The sequence below is a fragment of the Canis aureus genome, chromosome 12, assembly GCF_053574225.1.
Source record: "Canis aureus isolate CA01 chromosome 12, VMU_Caureus_v.1.0, whole genome shotgun sequence".
NCBI classification, from domain to species: Eukaryota; Metazoa; Chordata; class Mammalia; order Carnivora; family Canidae; genus Canis; species Canis aureus.
Genome location: NC_135622.1, coordinates 15,731,034 through 15,756,298, shown reverse-complemented (window position 1 = coordinate 15,756,298; position 25,265 = coordinate 15,731,034). Strand labels below are relative to the sequence as shown.

General features: G+C 48.5%; 2 protein-coding genes and 1 long non-coding RNA gene across 6 annotated transcripts in view; 2 read left to right on the top strand and 1 right to left on the bottom strand.

Annotated features, from left to right (window-relative positions):
- BOLA3 (bolA family member 3) overlaps nt 1-5,236 on the top strand; it is a 39,638-nt gene extending 34,402 nt beyond the window's left edge. The window contains exon 4 of the mRNA XM_077842936.1: nt 5,014-5,236. Coding sequence (XP_077699062.1) covers nt 5,014-5,166 — 153 coding nt within the window. The 3' untranslated portion in view covers nt 5,167-5,236. The remainder of the gene's footprint in view (nt 1-5,013) is intronic.
- TET3 (tet methylcytosine dioxygenase 3) overlaps nt 932-25,265 on the bottom strand; it is a 106,736-nt gene continuing 82,402 nt past the window's right edge. For all 4 annotated transcript variants that reach the window (XM_077842932.1, XM_077842934.1, XM_077842935.1 and 1 more), the window contains exons 6-11: nt 19,886-20,094; nt 18,414-18,564; nt 15,637-15,726; nt 14,990-15,127; nt 9,345-9,681; nt 932-8,752 (exon numbers count right to left, since the gene is read on the bottom strand). In XM_077842932.1, coding sequence (XP_077699058.1) covers nt 6,975-8,752; nt 9,345-9,681; nt 14,990-15,127; nt 15,637-15,726; nt 18,414-18,564; nt 19,886-20,094 — 2,703 coding nt within the window. In that variant the 3' untranslated portion in view covers nt 932-6,974. The remainder of the gene's footprint in view (nt 8,753-9,344; nt 9,682-14,989; nt 15,128-15,636; nt 15,727-18,413; nt 18,565-19,885; nt 20,095-25,265) is intronic.
- On the top strand, nt 7,716-14,662 carry LOC144280668 (uncharacterized). Its single transcript, XR_013349085.1, has 3 exons — nt 7,716-8,547; nt 12,802-12,931; nt 13,501-14,662. It is a non-coding gene; the product is annotated as an uncharacterized LOC144280668 (long non-coding RNA).

The following is a 25,265-nucleotide window of genomic DNA, read 5'->3' as shown; positions in this document are numbered from 1 at the left end:
ATGAGAGAGAGGGAGAGACACAGGCAGAGGAAGAAGCTGGTTCCATGCGGGGAGCCTGACATGGGACTCAATCCCAGGTCTCCAGGTTCAGGCCCTGGGCTGAAGGTGGTGCCAAACTGCTGAGCCACCCGGGCTGCCCTATTTCTCCTTTCATTAGTGAGTTGTGGGTTTTTTGTTTTTTGTTTTTTAATGTCTGTCTAGAGGTTTATCAATTTTGTTCATCTTTTCAAATGATCAGCTCTTGGTTTCATTGATCTGTTCCTTTTGTTTCTATATAACTTCTTCTCTAATCTGTTATTATTTCCTTCCTTCTGATGGTTTTGGCTTTTGTTCTTTTTCTAGCTCCTTTACTTGTAAGATCAGTTTGAGATTTTTCTTGCTTCTTGAGGCAGGCCTGTATTGCTATCATCTTCCCTCTTAGAACCACTTTTGCTGCAGCAGCCCTGGCAATCTAAACTAAAAGGGGGCCTCATATGCACCTCTTCCCAAGGACAGCAAAGTCTAGGGCTATGTGGCTCTCCCTACTAGACCTGGTGTTCAGGTCATCAGAATGAAGCTGAATTCAGCCATTCTTTAGCAAATATTACATCAGAAGTGAACATTAGTTGGGGGGTGGGTGGGAGGAGGGAAGTCTCCAAACTGAGTGAAAAAAGGGGAAAAAAAACCAAAAGCAGAAACATAGATGAGAAAAAGGCCATCTCTTTTGCCTCTGCATATGCAGCTCTAAAAACTGATGGCCTTTGACATTATGCAGCTGGCAGGAGGAGACGAGGCCCGGCTCCACCGTTGCTGTCAGTGAGGGCTTCAGTGGTGCATGTACAACCTACAGTGGGATGGCAGGGTTATAGGGAACCTTAAATACCACAATCTGGGTCTGGTTCAAGGTGGGGGGAGGGTTGGGTTGGTGAAGGAAAAAAGGACCCACTCTGAATTTGAGTGCAAAAAATAAATATAAAATTTATTAAAACACCCACAATATTTTAAAGATACCAGGAGTAATACAGTTCACAAACCCAGTTGTTTGTGTAAATTATAATAAAATACAAATCAAAAAAGGATACATACTTGCAATTTCTAGGCACCCTAAATTAAATTTACTGAAACACTGGGGGAGAAGGGAGGGTAAGGAGGGGTAGCTCAGGAGGCAAACCAATAAAGTGGGAGGAAAAAATATTAACAAAAAGGTAAAAATTATACAAAATAAAATTATCAGCATAAATTTACTGTACTAAGAATATCTACAGTTTAATAATACACATCCTATTGCCTTGAGACATTGCAAAAATCTACCATTCATCCATCAACCCCAGATAAACTTCATTTCAAGTAGCCACAGTTACAAAGTCAAGACGGAATATTCAAGTATGGTTGTTAAGTTCACCTCCATTGGAAGCCAAGTAACCAAACAGGAATTCAAAGAGAGAAGAAATAAAACACATCAAAAAGCTACAAGGGTTCTAGATTAAGTCTAATGCATTAATATGCCACAATATGACCTGCCCTTATTTCTTTTTATAATTAGAATATGTGAAAAAGAAATGACATCACTCCTGTTTTTCTCCTCCTTTTTCCCCTCAAAAGAAAAAAAAATCTGGAATCAAGAAAATTTGGATGTTCAAATGAGCCAAATAGTATTTTTTAAATCCCCATGTGAATAGTGATGAATTATCCCTGAATGACGACGGGTAGTCAAAATGAGAAGAGCGCAAATGATACCACTACAAAAAGCATCCCTGATATCAGAATAGAAGCAACTGAGGAAGTAGGCCAAATCATCACTGATCCTTAGGCCAAAAGCAACTTTCGGCCTTGCATTTCTGTGCTGCAGCCTCTGCTCAGGGGAGAAGCCTATTGCTCTGCTCTTGGGGGCAGCTCTGCGGGAGGAAGGGCTGGGAGCGCCAAGACGGAGTCTCACGTGGAAATGCTCTATGCACGCATGGGTGTGGGGCTGTATAACCTATGCTGGGATATGCACCTCAAAACGTTTTGGTCCAGGGTATGTCGACGTTGGCCGTGTACTACAGCAGATGCCGCTGGCTGACAAAGTAGGTTTTGAGGAAGTCATTTCAAATGACAGCAACAATGCCAGAAAAAGCTCAATGAGATGGGCCTAGGAGATTCACATTTTATTCGAGAGCAAAACTTACAAAGAAAATGAAATAAAGTCAACCACACGCCTTCCTTTAGATGGCCTGCCATTATTAACTGCCGAAGAGTGAAAAATAAAATGACCCTGGATTCTTCAAGGTCAAGTAAGTCATCAGATGGGCAACCTGCAGGTATCGGACCCTCACAGAATCTACCTCACTGAAGTTGTCACAATGTCCTGTTTTTGAGGTATTTAAAAAAATTATTGTGACAGTGGATGACACAAAATGGAGCTTCCTGTTACGTTTTTCAAACAACTTCTGTGGACCCAAGAAGAAATTTAGATTAGCACCAACTAAAAAGCAGCCTCAGTGGCCTCAAGTGAGCAAAGAAAGCTCCTTCCTTTATTTGAACACAGGGTGGGTGGGAGGGGGGTCACTGATGATAGCAACGCTGGGGCAAGTGCTGTGAGGAGCCAAGGAGTGAGCCTGCTTCCCACCCTGGCCCTGGCCAGGGGAGGAAGGAGGTCCATTCAGGATGCCGTAGTATGTGAGTGCCTTTGGAGACCCTCACAGGTGTCCACCTGGCACCCTGGGCTGGAGGAGGAAGCTGTGTGTCCTCGCTATGAGAATGCCTGCCATGTAGAAACGGCAGGAGGATCAGATTCCCCTTTCTTTCTCATGAGGCCTGAGAGGACAGACGTGTAACCAGAGCACCTGCCACGCCAGGCAGGCCCACTCCCCTCACAGTCAGGGGAGCCAGCTGCCTTTAGAACTTGCCTTCCTGTGTTTGGCCACCAGGGGAAGAATAATCAAATGAAACAGAAAAACTGCTCAGAGCAGGTTTTAGCACGGTAAACAGAGGTCTAAGGAGACAGCACCAAAAGGGGAAGAGGGGGAAGCCAAGAGAGACTGGAGCCCACCTTGTTTTTGGTTGGTTGCGGTTTCAGAACCTTGATAGCACCTCAGCAGGACAGGATCAGGGACAGTCACATTAAAACACCATAGCACCATTTTATTTAGACTATTTCAATTCATAAAAATGCTTCCTAGTCCATAAAACACACTTCAGTAACAAAAGGAAAGAGACTGGTTGAGGCACGTCAGGGGTATCACTTAAACTTTCCACCAGCGTTGCCTTGGTTTGAGATCTGGCGGTGCTTCCACTTCACAAAGTCTGACTGCATTTTTTTTCTCCATGAAATCAGATCACCATCTACTCATCAACTGTCCTCACACATCTAGTGCTGTTCCATACAAAGCACTTGAGCTCTGCTCCTTTCCTTGCTTTAGCACTTTAAAAATCCCTTGCTCTGCAAGCTACCATTTCCAAAAGAGGCTGGTGGAAGGACCAAGAAGGGGCAGGGTCTGAGCTCTTTCCACACACACCATGGTCACCCCAGCGAGAGGGCAAGCAGGACCCACAAAAGCCAGCATGTGGGAAATTTAGGCCCTGGCAAAAAAAAAAAAAAAAAAAAAATTCCAAACCAAATGACAACACCAGAAACAACAAAACCTCAAAATCCATGAAACAACTTTAGTCAAGATTTCTGATAATGGGTTCTTGAGCTAGCACCAGTTATTTTGTGAGAACCTGCCGCAAAGCGATTTTTATCTTAAAAATCTCTTAGCACAGAATTTTGCAAGCACTTCCCTTGCATGCAAAAGGCAGGGGAGACCAAACAAAAGGGGAACCAGATATTCGCGCTGCATGTGGATGGCGTCTGTGGACAGGGCACACTGGGGAGAGGACGCGAAGACTCCGTCATCTCTCGTTGCTATATTATTACTCTACAACTTGGTCATGCTGTTAGGTTTGTTAGTTGCAATGGCTTTATTTTTCTTCTCATGATAAAAATGTCTGTTAATCATCTTTAGGACTTAAAAAATGATAGTGCCAGTAAAAAATAAAAATTTGATTTTTCTCTTTAAGAAACCTTCAGCAGCAAGGGGCGGGGAATAAGGAGCTGTGCATAGTTACTTTTTAAATATACGTCTAAAGCATGCTAATTTTAATGACTGAGATTTGAGGTAGGTTATACATGTAGTGTGTAAAAATCAGCATGGACTCAAGCATGGCAACAGCACCACCTAATTTCTGAAACACCATTCTGAGGGGAACGGGAACATCCAATGGAGACTGCCTCTTGACTCACCTTACAGCAGCCTACACACTAGTCTAGAAAGTTACGGACCAGAGGCTGTTGGGGCCGCGGGACAGACATCACATGCTTTGAGCTTGTATCGGTTTCTCCTTTCATCTGATGGCTTTGCTACCAAAGGGTGACGAGGGAAAGATTATATTTAACATACATCAGGAAGATTCACACATGCCAAGTATCCGAATCACCTGGGTTACATTCGGGACCTTCCAAACCAACAGCCAACCTGGGGCTTTCCCGGGTCATACAGACGGTCACATTCTCCAAAATGTTTCGTAAAATATTGTATTTCTTGCTTAAGATCATTTAAAATGAAGTTTTCAAGGCACCCCCGCATCTACCTAAGCACGGAGTCAAATGAGACCTGCATAAAAGTACTGATGCGATAAGCAAAATAGCATTTAAAGGACCCAACTTTTCCTCAAAACTAGAAAATCAGCATGCTTATTAAAGAACTCTGCTTCCTTTAGCTTGTCAAACTGAAGGTCAGAGGTTTTCCTATAAATCTGAGTTCTGAATAATTCTAAATCCTGATAAGCTCTTGGGTATTTATTTCAAAAGCAATAATATTTCATTTTTGTCCTGTAAAATAAATGCAACTTTACAGAATATGGTAAAAGTGAAGGATAGACAAAGCACGTTAAATATTCAGCTACTATTTACAATTTCTCCCACAATGACATGTTAAAACATACTTTTTTTTTTTTCAAGTTGCTGTTTAAATCTAGGCAAAAGTGCTTAAAAAAATCTTTCACTATTTACAGTTAAAACCAGACCACATAAATGCTCAGGACATGTTACAGCGACTCTCCGCCAGGGCTTCTGAACAGTTACAGCAAACACCCAGCGGCTCGGTTCTCAGCTCATACACAAGGCACCTGGAAGCTCAGGAACTTGCCTTTAGCATCGTCATCTGATTGTTAAACTCGTTTTACGAAGACCCACATCTGAATAAGACTGCTCAATAAATATCTGACATTTCTCTCAGGGCTTGGTTGTCATTCACTGTGTGGCCATGGTCCCCTCTGCGTGTCCTGCTGAAGCCTCCCACTCACCACACACATCCACATGGGTAGCCTGATAGAAATTCTGCTAATACCACAGAAAAAACAAACACTCCAGGAAGTTTGACTTGCTGTCCATGAATCTTGTTTCCGCCAGTTAGGCCCAACCTCTCTCAACAATGTTGCAAAAATTAAGCACCACATTCTCATTTCAAAGAACTGAATGAATGCACCAGAATTTTAGAATGGGAAGTTAAAGTGGGTGGAAAGGGAAGGAAGGGAGGGAGAAAATGATCCAATAGAGAAATGGCACCAATTTGGGAGGAAAAAACATAGCTACCTGCTGAAAACGTTTGACTCCTGCATTTGAAAATCGCTAAGTGCAAGCCCAGCCCTGCTCACAACAGCACGGGTGGGGGGGGGGGTAAGGGCTTGGGTTGTGAGGCCTGCACCATTGTCGGAGGTGGAAATCCAGGAATAGAGAGAGATGCATTAACTGCTGTTACACTGGTGTGCTGAGCTCCCGCAGGAGGCGACCTGCCCAAGAGCCAGGGGAGCGAGTCCCAGCACGATACTACAGCACCAGGCTCTGCACAGTGCCGCGCGCCAAGCGACACGGCCATGCTGGCTTTTCACAGCTTGGGTTCAACTTCTTGTTTTTAGAGATACAGTAGCCCTTTTTCAGTATCAGCATAGGCTTTGGGGCATTTTTAGAAAAACTGCCACTCAAATTCCTTCAGCCCAGGATTCATTGGCTTGTCAACCCGGTGGAAACGGCTCCTAAGAGCCTCTCAACTCTAGCTCCATCAGGAGGTGCTGCCTAGGGAACCATGACATCGTGTGACTTGACAAATAACGGACAGAGAGGATTCAGTGTGGAGACTAGCAAGCTTGAAGCGGTCTACTTCCAACCTGGTTTCTGGGGGAAATCTACGCCAGCATCTCAGGTGCCTGGCCTGGGGTACACCTGCCTCCCCGTCCCTGACTCCAAGCCGGTGACTAGAAAAGGGACCCCGGATGTTTCTCTACAGATTCTCCCATCCTACGGGAGGACAGAGGCTGTCCTGAGGGCTCCCTCCCCTGAGGGGAAGGCCTATTTGTCAGGAGGGATGGACCGGGTGGCTACAATCTGCACTTGGCTCATGAGGGGCAGATGGCTGAGAGAACCTTGCCAGCTCCCAAGAGGGCCAGGCTCGCTGGGCCCAGCACGACTGGGCAGGAATGAGCGCTTTTGGCCTTTCCTGCCGATCCTTTACCATTACTATTGTCGCTTTTTAAAAAATCCAATAAATACACATTTTAAATGGAATTTAAAACTACTCCTTTGTGAAAGGACACTATAAACTTTCTTTCCATTATTGTGATATACAAGGATAGAGTTTTAAAAACAAGAGGAAATAAAAGCCTCCCCCCTGCCCCAAACAAGGAGGAGGGGAAAAAAAAAACCAACGTGGAGATATAAATATTAAGATCACGAAAAAAATCACCCGACAGCCGTAGTTTCTTCTTCAAAGTGCTGGGGAAGTGGGGGGAAGGGAGGGGCGGGTCAGTTCTGAGGTTTGGACCATAAATACATATATATGCATATCTATATATGTATATATAGATAAAAAGACTTCTGCACCCCCAACCCGCCCCCAGGTGTGAGGGCAAAAGCACCACAGAGGCAGCTCGGGCCGGGCCCGACGCTGAGGTACGCTGGCTCCCTGGCACCCTGGCACCTAGATCCAGCGGCTGTAGGGGCCAGTGACCTTCGTGTAGGCGTAGGAGGACACGGTGACTGCTGAGTCTGTGGGCACGGCCAACGCCTGCCGAGTGGGGACAATCCCCTTCTTTTCCTTATGCTGGGGCTCAGCAACCATGGCACCCCCCCATTTGCGCTTCTTCCCATAGAGCTTGGCCTCCTGCTGGCCCAGGCCCAGCCGGGCGGCCTCCTCCTGTCGCGCCCGGGCCCTCTCCGCCAGCTGCTTCATCTTGGCCTCCCAGAGGGCCAGCCCATGGTTGGGCTGGTTGAGGTTCTTGTGCTGGTAGAAGACCAGCGAGATGCGGGTGGGGTGGCAGCGGTTGGGTTTCTTGAGGGGCGTGGTGGCGTGCAGCTCCCGCCGGGCGCACTCGATGAGGATCGAGCCGTGAGCAGGGGCCACGGCCACACCACCGATGTTCTCGTCCAGGAAGTTGTGTTCGCTGTCAGACCACAGCTCCTCCTCCTCCTCGGCCCCACCACTCTTCTCCTCCTTCACCGTGGCCTTGCTGGGGGGGTCCCCGGCACTCCCCTCCTCCAGGCTGAAGGGATCCCATAGCTTTTCCTCAGACTTCAGGGCCCCGAAGAGCTTCTCGCTGGAGCCCAGGGGCATGCTGAAGGACTGCCAGGCTTTGTCCAGCTGGCTTGCCCCTGGGGTGGGAATCCTTCCCTCCTCTCCTTTCAGGGGGCTCCACAACTTGTCTTGGAACCCAGGACCACTTTTCAGGGCAGAGTTGAAATCTCCAGCCCCGACCCCCCAAGGCTTCTCAGTCAGGCTGGGCCCAGCCAAGGCCGAGGTGGTGTTCCCAAACTTGCAGGGGCTCCACGGTTTGCTTCGAAGCCGTCCTCCAGGTTGGGGAGCTGGCTGCTGCCCCTCACCAGAGAACAGCCCCCACTGGCCATCCGGGAAGTGGGAAGGGGTTAGGCAGCTGGCCCCATAAGAACTGAGCTTGTCAGGGAGGATGGCAGGGCTCTCCCCAGGATGGAACATACCCCAGCTTCCACCCACACTGTTAGTCCTCTTGGGGGACATGCTAGGGCCTCCTGAGTACTGTCCCCATAGGTGATTGGGTCCCCCATTCTGAGAAGCCTCGGGCAAAGGTGTTTTGCCCATCTTACCAGGGTCTCTGGGTATAGATTCAGCCTGGACCAATGGGTCTACTGGCTCTTGCTTGATGGATCTGTTGTAGCAGTTGGAGCTCTGTGCAAAGGGAGAGGGGTCCCTGGATGCTGGGTGGATCTGGGGAGCCTTGGGAAGCAGATACTCCTTGGGGCCTGGATAAGCAGGCTGCTGGTGGTGAGGAGTGGGGTGGTGGGTGTCTGTGGGAACAGCCTGGCCAGGCAGCTCGGCAAACTCAGCACCACCGTAGGCCGGGCTCAGGCTGTTGTGCAGAGCATGGAGGTCTGGCTTCTTCTCAAAACTGCTGCCACCGCCACTGTGTCCCCAGGTGCCAGGACCCAGGAACTGTGAGGGGAAGACGGGGTTGCTGGATGGAAAGCCATAATAGCCGAATGATGGAAGAGCGTACTTGGAGTGGAAGCCGTTGACGGAGGTCAGGCTGGGCTGTGCATAGTAGGAGTGGTAGGAGTATACGCTATTCATGCTGTAGGGGTCGGAGGGCCGGCAGTTGCCCAGCACCGAGTAGCTCTCTACCACTGCATTGCCGCTGTACTTGAAGGAGCTGAAGTGGTTCTGTGGCTCAACTTTGAGGGAGGGCTTCAGGCCTTGCTGGGGCAATCCACCCTTCAGAGCCAGGCCTGGGGAAGACAGGAGGCAGGACAAGGAGCAGAGAGAACCATATCCCACAAAGGCCCTGGGCAAGAGGACTGGGGATGGAACCTCCCTCTTCTGCTGAGGGTTTCTCAGCCCTGCTGAAGCCCTGGGAGGAGTGGCTGGCGGAGCCCAGGGCCCCCCACAGTGCTCCTCCTCCTCCCTTCCCTGGCCCACCCCACAGGTCCTCAGTGAAGCTCCACCCACTGAGTGCCAGCCTCTGCGGGGACAAGGCTCAGGAGGGAGGAGAGCTGCCCCACACCCACAATCGCTGCCACCCCCACTGCAGACCCCATGCCTGAGGCCACAGCACACTCTGCAGATGCTCAGACTAGCTGGAGGAGAAGTCCAGCTCCTCCTCGGGAAGACGGGACCTTCCTGCCGCTGACTCCCCGGCCCTGATGTCCTGGCGTTGCTGTGGACGCCGTGCTGACAAAGTTAAGATAATGTGGGGTCTGGATGGCTGAGAGAGGCCCCAGAACTTTGGGCTGGAGTTCTAGCTCGAGGCAGGAAGAGGGGCGGGGCCACAACCCCCCACCCGGACAGTGCCACCTCTGGTGGCACCTTCTCCCCACACACCTGGGTCAGTGGTGACACCGGCCAGCTCGAGGGCCTCCTGTTTGATCTTCTCGGGAGTACTCAGCTTTTCCTTCTGAACCTTCTTCTTCTCTGCTGCTGCCTTTCGGGCTTCCAGCTGCCGCTGGCGGCACGACTTGGCAGGCTCAGGCAGGCGCCGGACCTCGCGGGGGAAGGCGGTGAGCACCTGGATGGCCCCGCTGCCCACCTTGGCGTTCTGGTTCTCCTCACTGCCATACTCATCTGTGTTGGCCATCTTGTACAGGGGAAGCACGTGCAGCTGCTCGTCCTCAGGAATCTTGCCCACGCAGCGATTGTCTTCCTTGGTCAGGGTGCAGACCTGCTCCGAGCAGAGAGAGGGAGGATGCACGGGGTTGGAGGAGCTGAGCGCTGGGAGGAAGGGACTGAGCGTCTTGCATACAAGACCTCCCTCCCACCTTCCCCACACAGTCCTGACATCAGCCATCCACTCTCCCAGGAGTGTTTAAAAGCACATTTGCCCTGGTTCACAGAGTAACAGTATCACCAACATTTAGAATCTGCTCTACAGGGCAGCCCAGTGGCGCAGCGGTTTGGTGCCGCCTGCAGCCTGGGGCGTGATCCTGGAGACCCGGGATCGAGTCCCACATCGGGCTCCCTGCATGGAGCCTGCTTCTCCCTCTGCCTGTGTCTCTGCCTCTCTCTCTCTCTCTCTGTGTCTATGAATAAGTAAATAAAATCTTAAAAAAAAAAAAAAAAGAATCTGCTCTACAGCTTTCAAAGGACATCCATTCCTTTTTATCTCCTGCGACCCTCAAGCAGCTGAGAGGGGAGGAGATGACTGGCCCAAGGTCACACGGCTGGGAAGGGGCCCAGTAGGACTGGCAGCTGTGCTCTGCCCTCCAGCGGAATGTTCTTGTCATTACGCTTCATCACCGCAGACCTCCCACCCTTGTTATTCCCCTGTGCCCTGGATGAACACTCAGCCTCCTTTTGCTCTTAAAATACTCTGTATTAAAAACTACATGTGCTGCTTGTAGAAAATTTAGGCCAGCAAAAAGGAAATAATAATTATCTCCATAATCCCACCATCCAGAAATAATCACTATAAACACTTTGATCATATTTGCATACACGTATACCCACACTCACTTTTGGTAATGAAATAGGATTGCATTATGCACACAATTTTATAATAACTTCTTTTTAAACGTAGTATGAATATTTTATTATGCATTATTCTCCCCCATTGTGATTTAAGAACTTGCATATTATTCTACTGCATCAGTGTATTCATTTAATCCTTCATCACCATTTAAAGTTGTTTCCAATTTTTTGTATCATAAATACTTTTATATACTTTTAGCTAAATTTTCTAAAAAACATAATTCCTAGAATAAACTCGGTGAAGTAAACGGCTACATGTTGCCAAACTGCCCTCCAAAATGATTCTCCTCAGTATTTCACTCCTACTGGCAGAAGATGGGTTTCCATTTTCCTACACTTTTGCTTATAATTTTGCCATCAATTTTTAAAAACATTTTGCTCATTATCAAAATGTATCTCATTGATCTGCATTTCTGATTACTAATGAGGTTTTATTTTTTTTTCCTCTCAAGTTTACTCTTCACTCTTGTGTTGGCTGTATTATTATTATATATTATTATTATTATTATTATATTATATTATTATGTTATTTTGTGTGTTCTTCATGTTTTGGCATTTGGGGCCTTGACTCTAGAGGGGCTGTCTCTCCCCCAAGACTATCTAATTCCTAGAGATAGCAAATGACCTCCTTCAGGTGCACCCTGATATACAAACCAACCAATCCAGAGCCCACACAGCCAACTCTCTCCTTTATCAAACTCTCGCACGCTGAGCCAGTATTCCTACTGCCCTATATCACCCAGGACCGGGGAGGACACCTGGAGACCACCCCTATGGCCCAGAGACCCAGAAATTATTCAACCTAATAAATCCTTGGGCTTACTCAGCTCTCCTACTTGGCCTTGCCCATTCCTTCCCACAAAACCTCCAATAAGGGCTCTGAGGCATACTGTCCCCTCTCATTCCTCTCATCCCTCTGCCTCCTGACCAACCCCAGTGCTTCTGCATGGCCTGGTGGGGCATGTGCTTCCAAAGGCTCTGTGAGGGATGCCTGGGTGGCTCAGTGGTTGAGCGTCTGCCCTCAGCTCAGGGTATGATCCCAGGGTCCTGGGATCGAGTCCCGCATCTGGCTCCCTGCTGGGAGCCTGCTTATCCTTCTGCCTGTGTCTCTGCCTCTCTGTCTCTAAAATCTTAAAAAAAAAAAAAAAAAAGCTCTGTGAGTATAAACTTTTGCCTTCCTGACAGTCATGTCTGTGTCCTTCATGTCTTATCATATTTGATCAAATAAGTCTTGGGTATACTTGGGTATATTTTATTTTTGGAGGGGGGGTATATTTTAATACAACTGTCTTCCTTTTTTGGTGAGTTTTATGCCTTTTACCCATTTTTATACGACACTATTCATTTTTAATTATTCATGTAATCTTTGTATATAAACATTATCATTTCCTTTGTCACTTGTTATAAATACTGTATTCCGGTTTGTAGTGGCCTTTCAATTATGATCAGTGTTTTATTTTTATTTTTTTAAAGATTTTATTTATTCATGAGAGACACAGAGAGAGGCAGACACAGGCAGAGGGAGAAGCAGGCTCCATGCAGGGAGCCTGATGTGGGACTCGATCCCAGAACCCCGGGATCATGACCTGAGCTGAAAGGCAGATGCTCAACCGCTGAGCCACCCAGGTGTGCTGATGACAGTGTTTTATTGTTGAACAGAAACTGTTCATTTTTATGAAGTCAGCTCTATTCATCCTTCCACCTATAGCTTCTCCTTTGGTGTCACACTCTACCATGTATGTTTCTTTTCAAAGTATGTGTGGCTCTTCAGAATCTGCTCTGATCAGAACCCTGCATACCTTCTGGGTTGGACTGACCACCAGCCCTGCTTCCAGTAATTCCCTAAAACCCAATGTAATAAACAACAGAGCAAAAGTAAAAGACAAAGAATAAGATATGACAGAAGGGGTGTTTTTCTCCTTAACAGAGATACCTTACCAATGTCAACAGATGTGGCTATCTTTTTGTTTTTTGGTTTTTTTTTAAAGATTTTATTTATTTATTTATGAGAGACACACAGAGAGAGGCAGAGACACAGGCAGAGGGAGAAGCAGGCTCCATGCAGGGAGCCCGATGTGGGACTTGATCCCAGGTCTCCAGGATCATGCCCTGGGCCGACGGCGGCGCTAAACCGCTGAGCCACCCGGGCTGCCCCTATCCTTGTTTTTTTTTTTTTTTTTTTTAAAAAAAAAGGACATAAAGGATAGTCACAAAGATAAAATTTAAATGAGTAAGAAATATAGACAAAGATGTTCAACCTGTCTAGTAATAGAAGAAACACAAATTACAATGAGACCTTATGTTTACCACTCAGGCGGGCAAAGACTAAAGAAATTGAGAAAGCCCTGTGTTACAAGTAAGCCAGAGAAGCAGCACTCTAAAGCCTATAAATGGCCTTTCCCTGGGACCTCAAGGAGATCATTCCACCTCTGCACCAAGATGTGGTAAGGGTGGACCCTACCTCTGATTTATGGAGAGGGAGTCTGGAAGCACCCACTGTCCATCCATAGGGGGATGGTCACATAAATGCTGGCAGAGCTATACATACAGCCTTACCACATGGTGAAGTAAATCTACATCCAGTGACACAGAAGCTGTCCGTTATGTATTCTTAAGTTGAGAAAAACAGGTCATAGAACAGCACATACATATAATGTGATCACATTTGTGTAAAATGTATGTAGCTGTACATACACATACACTCAGGTGTGTATGGGCATCAAAGAACGGTCATCACAATGCTAACACTGGTTATCTCAATGAGATTTCAGGCAACTTTTACTTTATACTTTTTTAATATTGTTTATTTTTAAAACAATGAATAGTTTTTTAATAAGAAAAAATATTGTTCATTTTGAAAACAGGTTTTTTTTTTTTTTTTTTTTTTCCCACTCTAAACTCTACAAGCTCTGGGATCAAAATAATCTCATTGTGCTCCTATCTCCTGGTGTTTCCTCCTCCTTCCCTGACCCTCTCCTAATCTTGGAGGTCCCTCCCTTTCTCTCTGTTTCAGCTAGAAACCCTCACGGTACCGTGTGGACAAGGCCCTGCCCCATCTGGCTTCCAGCCCTGGACAAGGAAGAGGACAAGGTAGAGAAATGAAACCTCAGAGCAGAGCAGTCAATCCCTGTGGCAGACCCAAGCTCCACCCAAGCAGCCCCCTTTCAGATGAACTGCCAGTGCCTCTGCCTCTCCCAGTTTCCCGGGGAGCCCTGCCTGCCCAGAACCCAGTTCAAAAGCAAAGAAGAGAGCTGGGGTCATTCCTTCGAGGTGGTCCCCACTCAAGCGCAAACCTCCCCTTTTCCATCTGCGCTCACTCCTCTGGTGACTGCATCCGGCCTTGTAGCTGCACCTGTGAACTACGTGCTCTCCAGACATGCCCCTCCCCTGCCTGCTCCACAGGTCCACCTGGACATTTAGCAGGCATCTCAAAACAGAATTCTTCATTTTTACTCCCAAATTGGCCTTCTCCAACTAGTCTCTAACTCAGTGCATCATACCAGCACTTGGCCAGGTACTCAAGCAAAAAGTCTTGAGCGGTTCCCTAGTCCTTCCCTCTCAGATCCTGCATCTGTCCATCAGCAATCTCCTTGGCTGTACCTTCAAAGTCACCCAAAGTTGTCCAGTTACCCTCTTCCCACCCTCACTCCTGCCCAAGCCCCATCACCTCTAGGCTGGACACTGTCCTGGCTTTCTAACTGGCTGCCTCCTCCCATTCTCCCCACTGCCTCCATACTTACTCTCCACCTGCAGGAGCAAGAGAATGCTTCTAACTTCATAAAGGAGATCCTACCACTCCCAGCCCTGCCTGCCTTCTGGACTCCCTGTGACTGACCCCTGCCTGCCTCTGAGCCTTGGCCTGTGCTGGTCCTTCTGCCTGGAGCGCTCCAACCCTAGACACTCCACCCCCCACCCTACCCCACCCCCTGTCCCTTACTCTCACTTCATTCATGTCTCAGCTCAGGTGCCCCTCCTCAGAAGGGCCTCTCTGCCTATGGCCTTTCAAACAGAATCTGCTCTCATCTTCCCCCTTCCCCTACTCCATCTTTTCCTCACAGCCTTCATCACTACCTGATACAATTAATATTACACACTTGGGCGGGACTTGGTCCATTTTATTCCCCAGCATCTAGACCAGCACCTGGGGCACAATAAACATTTACTCTATGGCTGAATCAAGAGGTTGTTTGGGTTTACATCCAAGTGTTTCATGGAGACCTAGAATGGTTTTTCGGTAAGTGAGGGCCTCCAGGTGTCCCAGAGATGGCACTCTGCAGCATCTGCCTGAGACACAGAGGCAAGGCCAGCCTTGTCCAAGCATTCCAGTTCATGCATTTCTCAGAGAAGTGGGCAGGAGCAGGCAGTCTGGCAGGGCACCTCCCAGAGATCTGAGACTCTTGTCTCCAGGTCCCTCCCTACTCTGAGGCCACCGGTCTGCACAAACCAGTACCCCCCCAAGATCATCCCGCAGGGGGCGCTGTGACAGGTCCCAGGTCCCTTACCACTGTGCACCCATTGTAGAGGTTATGCTGGTCCTTGTGGGCGTGGGCACAGAAGTCCATGCAAGCGGTGACCCCCGAGAAAGGCCGCCCTTCCTTCAGCCCCAGGCGGCAGTCGATCGCTATTTCCTCATTGGTCACCTGAGTAGACAGCCAAAGAGAAGAGCTTGTGTAACCTGAGGTCAGTGGCCTGGATTCTGAACCAGGGAGGCTAGGGATGGGAGGAAGAGAGGGAAGTTGGTTGGTTAAGGACCACAGCTGCCCTGTGCATGGGCTGCAGGAAGAAGGCTTTCTCGCTGAAGCCTTTGTAGGAATTACTTCCTTCTGAGTTATCTCAAATCCCCCTCACCTCACCTGGGAGATGAAGGGGTGACAGGAGAAAGAAACACAAGCCTCCCCAGGAGAAGCCAGACCAGAGGAGGTGGAAGATTACTAGGGGGAGAGGCATGAATACAGGGATAGAGGAGAGATGGTCTGGGATGCAGTTAGCTCAGTGTAAAGAAAGGATCTTATTAAAGACCTACATCCTTGCTCTAGCCTTTCCTACACGGAGCACAGTGGGAGGAGCCCAGTCTCCACTTCCTGACTTCAGGGAGCACGGACACAGATGTGGATGACACGTGGGTAGGGAAAGGCCTGAGACCCAGTACCTGGTTCTGATAGGCCTGGGGGGCCAGCCTCTTGTACAAGGGAGCGACTTCAGTGGCCAGGTCCTGGAAGCTCTTCCGGAGCACTTCTTCCTGTGGAGAGAAGAGTAGTTACACGTATCCAGAGCAGCCCCACCTGGCTGACTCTACACACTGGAAATTAACCTCTGTTCCAGAGCCATCACTGAGAACCATCACTGGGCTGCTGGGAAGGTCGGAAGCAAGGTGCCAATAGGTGTTTTCTACAGAGTTCCCTCTGGGAGGGATATGGTGCCATGTCTGTTTTAGAGTGGGAAGACACGGAGGCTCAGGAAAAGTCATGGCCAGAAGGTCCTGCCATCTTGACCACTTGGCTACTGCCCTCCCAGGTGCTAGCTCAGCACCACTCACAACACGTAAAACAGGTTGTTGGTTTGGAGTGCTCAACATCCAAGTCAGAAGTGTGGTGTGGAAGGCATGTAAAAGCAGGAGCAACAAGCGTGGCTTTTTCTTTCGGTGTTACAAATAGGTAAATGAAGGCAGAGAGAGGTGGTTCAAGGTCTGTGCTAGGAATCCCACAGCCAGCCAGGCCCAGAGCCTGCCATAGGCCAGGTGCACACACTTCAAAGCTCTATGCTTCAGACCTGCACCATTGTGCAAGAGTCACGAGCCATGAGCTGCTACTGAAATATATACTGGTTTTAATTAAAATTAAAAATTCAGTCCCCCTGTTTTACTAGGCACATTTTAAATACTCAGTGGTTCCATGTGGCCCCCATGCTATGGTTGTTTTTTTTTTGTTGTTGTTTTTGTTTGTTTGTTTGTTTTTAACAGAGAATTTTGCCATCCTCACAGAAGTTCCACTGCCCCGGACAGAGCAGCAGCACCCCAGCTACACCTGGGTCAAGCTTTCAGGTACCCACAGCCTGGCCCTCTTGAGGGTGGCACGTGGAGCTGGCAGGGGTGGGCCCAGGGATCTCCAGAAAGCCTTGAGCACAGGCATGAAGAGTTTACATAGAGCAAAGAGTAAGAAGACAGATAGAGAAGTGAAAATGGAAGTGCAGGAACAGTGGCTTGGCTGTCTGTCCAGTAGGGCGGCCAGAGCCACCCCCAATCCCTGTCTACAGCCCAGAGGCTGCCACCAACATCGTGGGCCCCAGGCCAGCAGAGTACAGGGTAAGGCTGGTGAGCCTAGAAAAACCCAGGCCTGACTTCACCATTACTGCCATACGGCCTCGGGCAAGTCGTGCACCTCCTCTCTAAAGTGAGCAGTGGCAGCACACAACCCAGGGGTGTCGTGAGCCTGAGATGCTCACCTGTGAGGTGCTGGCCAGAGTGCTCAGCACTACATAAGTGCACGGAAATGCTAGGTGATGGAACAGGGCAAGTATGTGAGAGAAATCAGAGCAATGCATTTTCACTCCTAGTGATTCCTACTTCCCACGGCCCTGGGGCTCCTCTCTTCACTGAAACAACTGTGTTTGCTCTTCCAGGGGAGGGCGGATGCCGCCATAAGTAAAGGTCTAGTGTCAAATCAGACTATTAGACTAGCTCATGCAATAGTCTAAAAGCCAGGCTTTTGGGGTGCCTGGGTGGCTCAGTCAGCTGGGTGTCCAACTCTTGGTTTTAGCTTGGGTAGTGATCTCGGGTTGTGGGATCAAGCCCTGAGTCAGGCTCTGAGCTCAGTGGGGAGTCTGCTTGTCCCTCTGCCTCTGCTCCTCTGTTCATGCTCTCTCTCTGTCTCTCCCATTCTTTTTCTCTTTCTCTCTTAAATAAATGAAATCTTAAAATAAATAAATGCCAGCTTTGAGGGTAAAAGGGTTCTACATTTGAAAATGCTTCCTTTTACTTCTGAAAAGCAAGGCTGGGAACTCTAAGCATAAAAGTTTATTGTATGTACAGTAGAAAAACATGTGCCCAAGGATGGGGGGGGTCCTCATACCTGTGGGAAAGGGGGAAACCTCTGATACAAGGAGCTCAGGGAGATGTGGAAGGCAGAGCCAGGGGATCGAGATGTTGCCTAGACCCCCTCAAAAGGACCCACTACCCTACTTCACAGGAGATCAGGAAGGAGGGAAGGGGGGGAGGCTGAAGGGGAAATGACAAGAGGCCCAGACAGGCCTGTACCCTCTCAGCATTTGGAACTCAGAGGGAAAACCACCTCTCTGGGTGGCCTTCACAAGCAGAGCAACAGAGGAAAAGGGGCAGAGCAAAAGGCAGCTTGACCTGATAAGGCGGTCACGGAGAAGCCATCCTGTGCAGACACCAGTCTGGTGTCTAAGACCCAGGCCAGGCTTCCAGTAAGGAGAGACCAAGGATCTAGACAGGTGGCCAACTGCACAGAAAGGTTCCCTGGCAGCCAGGTAGGATGAGGGGGCACTTTGGGAAGTCCAACACTGGCTCCAGAAAATGGCCCATGGCCTGGAGGCTCCTTTTCCTGCTAAACCTCCCACCCACTCCCCACCCCCAGAAGACATCTTAGGAAGAATGAAGAGAAGAAACGATCTGTGAAGAGGGTCACATTCGGATGAGGAATTTGAACGTTTACCATAAAGAGACTGTTTTAAAGCTGGAAGAGTGTGAGGTAGCCATTGTTGGTTAAGTTTAATTTTTTACTCATCACACCCCTCCACACCACACCCCAGATACCTTACACTTCACAGCAAGAACAGGTCAGTTAAAAAAAATAATGTGGCATTCCCCACACATCTGAGTCAAGGCGTGCTAATACCCCACACCACCACCCCCAGGTGGAAGGGGGCAAGTGGGAGGGCTGCATTGCTCTGTGGGGCTCTGCTCACCTCCTTGGGGTTGTCCCCTGCAAGGCGGAACTTGCGAGGCGTCTTGCTACGAGCGTATTTGCAGCCGTTGAAGTACATGCTCCAGGAGCAACCAAAGGAAAAGGAGGCGCCGCAGGTGCTGGGGTCTTTGCCTTGGCAAGCGCAGGTCCGGCTGCAATGTACGTCACATGTTAGGCACACATACACACTTTTTTGTTTGAAAATCTTCCTCTCTCCCCCAGGGGAGGTCCCGCTGAGGCCTGGTTTCCGTGGCCTCCCAGTGACTGGGACCACATCCTTCCCTGCCTTCAGCCCCTTTGCCCAAATGTCCTTGGGTACAGAGTGTGCTCTAAGCAGCCTGTTCTGCTCCCACCCCTGCGCCTGGAGGTCTAAAAATCTGTTGTTGGGAGAAGCTCATAGGTTGTTTGAGGTCAGTGGGAAGAATCTAGTCAAAACCCCAATAAAGTTTATCCTTTGCCTTGACTCTAATATCATGACAGCTTCCAACATAGATGACACGAGAGGGAAGTAATGTAAACTACAGGGCTTGAACACACCTGCTTCCCTCAGGCCCAGGTGCTGACAGGCCTTTAAACAAATAAACACTGACATCATAATTCAACAACTAATACAATCTGGGAACAATCCAGATGCCCCTCAACTGGGGAATGGGTACACAAATGGTGATGCATCCAGCAGGGGCATACTACTCAGCAGCAAAAAGGAATGAGCTACCCACAACCACCGATGAAGCTCAGAAACTACACTCAGGGAATGAAGTCAGACCCCAAAGGCTATCCTCAGTCTCGTTCCATTTATGGACCACTCTTGCAAAGGCAAACCTAGGGGACAAGAAGCAAGACTGCTGGTTGCCAAAGGCAGGAGGAGACTTGCTTCTAAAGGGGCACAGGGGAATTGGGGGGAATGATGAAACTGTTATAGATCTTGGTGGTGGTGGCTATATGAGTGTAAACATTTGTCCAAACTCTTCAAACTTGTGAACATGAAACTATTACACTGTGTATTAATTAACTGGAATTTAAATAAAAACTTAAAAACCCTCTTGAAACTGTATACCTAAAAGGATGAATTTTTACTTTAAGTAAAAATACCTTAATTGTAAAAATGGGAAAAGACCCTAGAAGGGCAGGTTTTATGAATACCACTGATGCCTTCTACTTGCAGAACACTCATACACTTTTTCACGGTGGTTCTACCATTAGAGCCTCAGAGTTCATATGAGGTTCGACAGCAAAGCTGAGCCAAAGCAAGAGACCCTCTCCTGCCAGGACCAGAAGAACCCAGGGGTCAGGATCATGGGAGAGCTCCTTTCAGCACAGTCCTGACTGCAGGATAGACAGGGCCCTGGGGTAGGTGGGGGGAGGGGAAGAGTCCCCTGCATGGGCTGCCCAAGACCCTGCCGATGGACACCTGACCCAGCTGTCCCACTCGTCAATGCTGGAGACGCCCCCACCCCTCCCCGCCCCACATACTCATCATTGAGGCCACATCTCCGGCTGGTGGGGTTCCCATACTTCCGGAGGGTGTCGGTGAGCTCTTGGTAGAGGGTGTCTCCGAGGCTGCGGGGGATGCCCTCCCAGGCCAGGATGAGGATGACAATCACAGCATTCTGGCAGTGGTGGCCCGCCCGGTGCCGTACCAGGCACAGCAGCTTCTCCTCTAGCGTGTGCCTGCGGATCACCTGCAGGGATGTGGGGTGGGGTTGGCACTGTTAACTATAGGAGCCTGGCCCTCACGCTCCTCTGCTGGGGATGCCACACCCCGCCTCACCTCTGCCAATCAGACCAGGGGGTACAGGTCTTTAGGGCAGTGTCAACAGGGTATCACAACCTGGCGACAGCAACCATACAGACTAAGAGACCGTTATAATAATTAGGGAATAATAAATGAAAACGTTATTTTTTAAAGAGCAAAATAAAAAATAATTACAAAATCTAAGTTATCGATGAGTTGTTAGGCTGAAAACTAAAAATATACAAATAAAACTATAAGCAAAAATATATTCAGAGATTTTTTTTTATATGGTCCTAAAATATCTGCAGAGAAAATGCTGCATATCTATATGATTTTAGTTAAAAAAGAAAGGGCTTTGGTGCTGTGGAAAACAGTTTTTGGCATTTTCTTGAAATGCCTAAACATGTAATTACCATATGACCAGGCAGTGCCACCCCTAGGAATATACCCAAGGTGACCGAGAGCAGGGACCAGGACAGGTGCTGGTTCAGAGCAGCACTATTCACAGCAGCCCAAAAGCAGAAACAACCCAAGATACATGGATAAACAAAATGTGGCCTCTCCATCAATGAAACAGTCAACCTTAAAAAGGAAGGAAAATCTGACTCATGTGACAAGTGAAATAAGCCAGGGCACCTGGGTGGCTCAGTGGGCTAAGCATCTGCCTTCAGCTCAGGTCACGATCCTAGGGTCCTGGGACAGAGCCCTGCATCAAGCTTCTTGCTTAGCGGGGAGTATGCTTCTCCGGCTCCCTCTGCCCTTCCTCACCTGCTTGTGCACAAGCTCTCTCTTAAATAAATATATAAAAATCTTTTTAAAAAGGAAGGAAGAAGCCAGACACTAAAAACAAATACTGTGTATGATTCCACTTACACAGAGTACCTAGAACAGTCAGATTCACAGAGACAGAGAGTAGAATGGTGGTGGTCAGGGGCTTGGGGTGGAGAGAATGGGGAATTATTATTTAACAGGTAGAGAGTTTCTGGAGGGGATGATGAATAAGTTTTGAAGACATAGAGCATTCTTATGATTGCATAAGAATGTGAATGTAGTTAGTATCACTGAACTGTACACTTAAAAATGGTTAAAATGGCCAGTTTTAGGTTATGTATAATTTAACACAATTTAAAAAAATTACTAATACACCCCAAACCAGTGAACTGTATACTTTGATTGAATGAATTGTATGGTATGTGAATTACATCTCCATAAGGCTATCAACACAAAAAGCAAGGGCCTTCGGCTCTGCACTGCAGTGTTCCTCAGCTGGGTTCTCCCCTTGTTCTCTCTCACTCCCAGAACTCTGTCTTGGCTCCAAAGATATGGCATGGCAAAGGGCCCAGGAACTGGGGCACAAGATGGCTGATCTCCTTCAAGAACCCCAACTAATTCTGTGACCTGATGAGGGCCTGTGAAGAGGGGCAGGAGGAGGGCAGACTGGGAAGGGCCCTGAGGGGACCAGGACTGGGGAGGAGGGCAGGTTTCACAGGGGGCTTTCACAAGCAGCTTCCTGCTCTAGAATGGGAGCAGGTGGTTGGGGTGGGAGAGAGAGAAAGAGAGGGAGACCACTCAAACATAACACAAGCCAAAGTGGATGAAGTGCTGGACTAGGGAAGTGGGGAATGAAACAGGAGAAGGAATGCCTTCAGACACATTGAGGACAAAGCTGACTTTGGGACCATCTGACTCTAGGGCCTGGGGGACAGAAGAAAGTCTTAAATGGACTCCCACTTTTGTGGAAGAAGACAGTGGGTGAGGTGTGGGTTGTTCCCATGTTAATTGGGAACATGCGAGGGCTGAAGGACTCGGGAATATCTGAGTGGCTACTTCTAATAGGGCCCCAACAGACTGAGTCTCGGGGTCAGGAAATGCCTGGGCTGGAGACACACTTGGTTATACATACATCAGTGCAGGGAGGGGACCAGAGAGGCAGCCAGCCAGGCAGTATAAATGGGAGAATGGGCCAGATGGATGACTGGGGAGCTGTGTGGACCATGGCCCAGTAAAAAAGCACTTTCCTCTTCAAAAGGAATAAGCCAGGCCTTCTCTCCATCAACCACTGCCTAGAGGGACTAGTACAGCGATCTGGCCCAATTTTAACAAGAAGAAAATAGAAATCCAGACTTTTACATGAAATTTCTCCTTTTAAGGATGTGAGCATTTAATTTAATTTTTTAAATCATGGTAAAATATACATGGCATAACATCTACCATTGTGGCCATTGTCAAGCGGTAGAAGTACATTCCCCGTTGCTGCACAGCCACCACCAGAACTTTGTCCACCTCTACACCGTCCTATCTTCCCAAAGTCTGTACTCACGTAATACTCCCTCCCCTGTCTCCTGCCCCCTAGTCCACGGCAATGACCATGCTACTTTTTGACTCTCTGAAGGGTCTGACTACTCGCAGTACCTCCTATACATGGAATCACATGGTATTTGTCCTTTTGTGACTGGCTTGTTTCATTTAGTGTAACAGCCGTAAGGTTTATCCACGTTGTAGATGTCAAAACTTCCTTCAAAATTTTAAGGGACGCCTGTGTGCTAAACAAAACACGTCCCTTCCCCACGAATTCCTGTTTTGAGCCCAATCCAGGGAGGCATCGGTGACATTGTTATTTAAAAAAAAAAAAAAAAATTTTTTTTTTTTTTGAAAAGTAACCTATGAACATGTCATTAAGTCAGGTTGTGACAGGGCTCCCTGTGTGACTGCCTGGTCTCCACAGACTGAGCTCCGGCATACCGTGAGCATCTGCGTACATCCCAGGTACTGATCACACAGCAGTCCCCGTCACCAGGGTTTCTGAGGCACTACTGTCAATCTTTGCTCAGCTCTCTGTGGCCATGCCCTCACAGGCCTATGGCTACAGTAAAAAAAAACTCTAAGAAAACTAAAGCGGAGCTCCCGACATGCCCTTCAAAGGAAACCAGCAGGATTGAATGCACAAAGTGCAAAAGTAAAAGGCCAACAGAAGGACAGGAAGACACCAACACCTGAGCACGGCATGGTTACACTGGCAGTTCAGAAGCTACCACAGAACCACAGACAGCTCACTCAGATTCCAGGCAGGAATTCCCTGACCACTGTACCCAACAGAAGTCCCAATCTGTCTTCCGTGCAGGCTCCTATTCTTGGTACTCAGCTTTGACCCCTGGGGTTCCCCAGAAGGTCTGGTCCACCATGACCTCAGTGGGCTTTCACATACCTGCCTTCTGCCCCCAGTTACCTTTACAGACTGGCCCAAGCAGCATCTCCATGGCTCTTGTACCAAAAATCCCACTTTCACGGTCTCTGGTGTTTGCTTCTGGCACATCTCTGTGTATACTGAGCTTTAGCAATGTGACCTGGGTCACTCCCTTACTCCCACACTTGACAATGTCCACACTTTGTTGAGGCCGCCTTAAGATGGGAGATTACAGGGGGTTGGCTGGGCCATCCCACTGCTTTCTTAGATCCTTCTCTCAACACACATTTATTGGGCACCCATGGTGAGCCTCAACTTTGTTGCCAAGATGCTGGCCAGTCAAGTCCTGAATTTGTCAGGCATGCCACTTGTAGATGAATGTACTGGTTGGGGGTTGTGGCAGTAAAGACAGATGTGAGCCCGGTTGGAAATGAGAACTCAGGCTCTAGAAAGGAGACCAGAGGAGGTAGAGGGAAGGGAGAACCCAAGGAAGTGTCATCCACCACAGGCAGCTTACATGCTGCCACTTGCCCAGAGCTACAGACTGCCACTGCCTGGGCTCTTGATGCCATGATGCCTCCAAGAATAATCTGCCCTTTTTTGCATTTATGGGTCACTTCCCAATGGAGGGGCACAGGGAAAAGGAAAAGTTCTCCAACTTCCAAGGAGGTAGAACTCTGTAGATGAGCTCTACCACCAAAGCAGATAGGATATTTGGTGGCTCTGGAGGCAAACAGCAAGAGAAGTCCATTGCACTAGGGGAGATGGCTAGAAAAGAAAAACACACAACTCGGCCCCACTGCTTTCTTACCACTGTAATAATCTGTGACCTACCACCATTTGCTTTTTCCTATAAAAACAATTTCTTGGGCAGCCTGGGTGGCTCAGTGGTTTAGCACCTGCCTTCAGCCAAGGGCGGGATCCTGGAGACCCAGGATCAAGTCCCGTGTCGGGCTCCCTGCATGGAGCCTGCTTCCCTCTGCCTGTGTCTCTGCCTCTCTCTCTCTCTCATGAATAAAAAAAAAAATATATATATATATATATATATATATATATATATATATATATATTAATTGGAGTTCAATTTGCCAACATATAGCATAACACCCAGTGCTCATCCCATCAAGTGTCCCCTCAGTGCCCATCACCCAGTCACCCCCACCCCCCGCCCACCCCCCTTTCCACCACCCAATAAATAAAATCTTTAAAAAAATTTTTTTCTTTCCTCTTTCCTTTTATCTTCCGTTACCAGATCCCATCTTTGGGAACACTGTCACAGTGCATTCCCTTCTATCTGGACTTTTCTTTCAAAGCCAGCATCACCCACCAGGGTTAAGGGATAGCCATGAGCTGTTTCCTCCTTTGGACAAAACATCAGGTGTCATGTGTGCTCTGCTCTGGGCATCTGTCCACAGACCCTAGAGGATCAACATGTGCAGACCAAGGTCCTCCTCCCCTCATTCTGCTCCCCTCTCACGGCCTCTCTCACTTCTCCAGGAACTGAGCTCACCCTTCACCTGGCCACCTCTGACCTCAGGTCCAGCAGACACCCACATGTGCTGTTCACCAGGGGTATCTGGGGCTGGAAATGCATACTCTCTTCTTCAATACCACCCATATAGCCAGCTGTTTTTTTCCCCTGAGCCACTGTTTTGAAGATGGAGAAGTCCCTAGGCTCTACCTGTGTGAGGATCTTCAGTTTCCCACCCAAGACTTTGGATTTCCTCAAGGACTACATGAATTAACAAGAATAAGGGGCAGGTGCCACATCACAAATGGGTTCTCTGGGGGATAGCACCACACCCTGATCAGCCACAGACAGATACAGTCCACCCCCCACTGCAATGCCCATCTTTCAGGAGAGTGGGGACAGTATGCTTCTTCATACTTGTGAATGCTCTATGTAGTTCCAGGTCACTTTTTTGTTGTTGTTG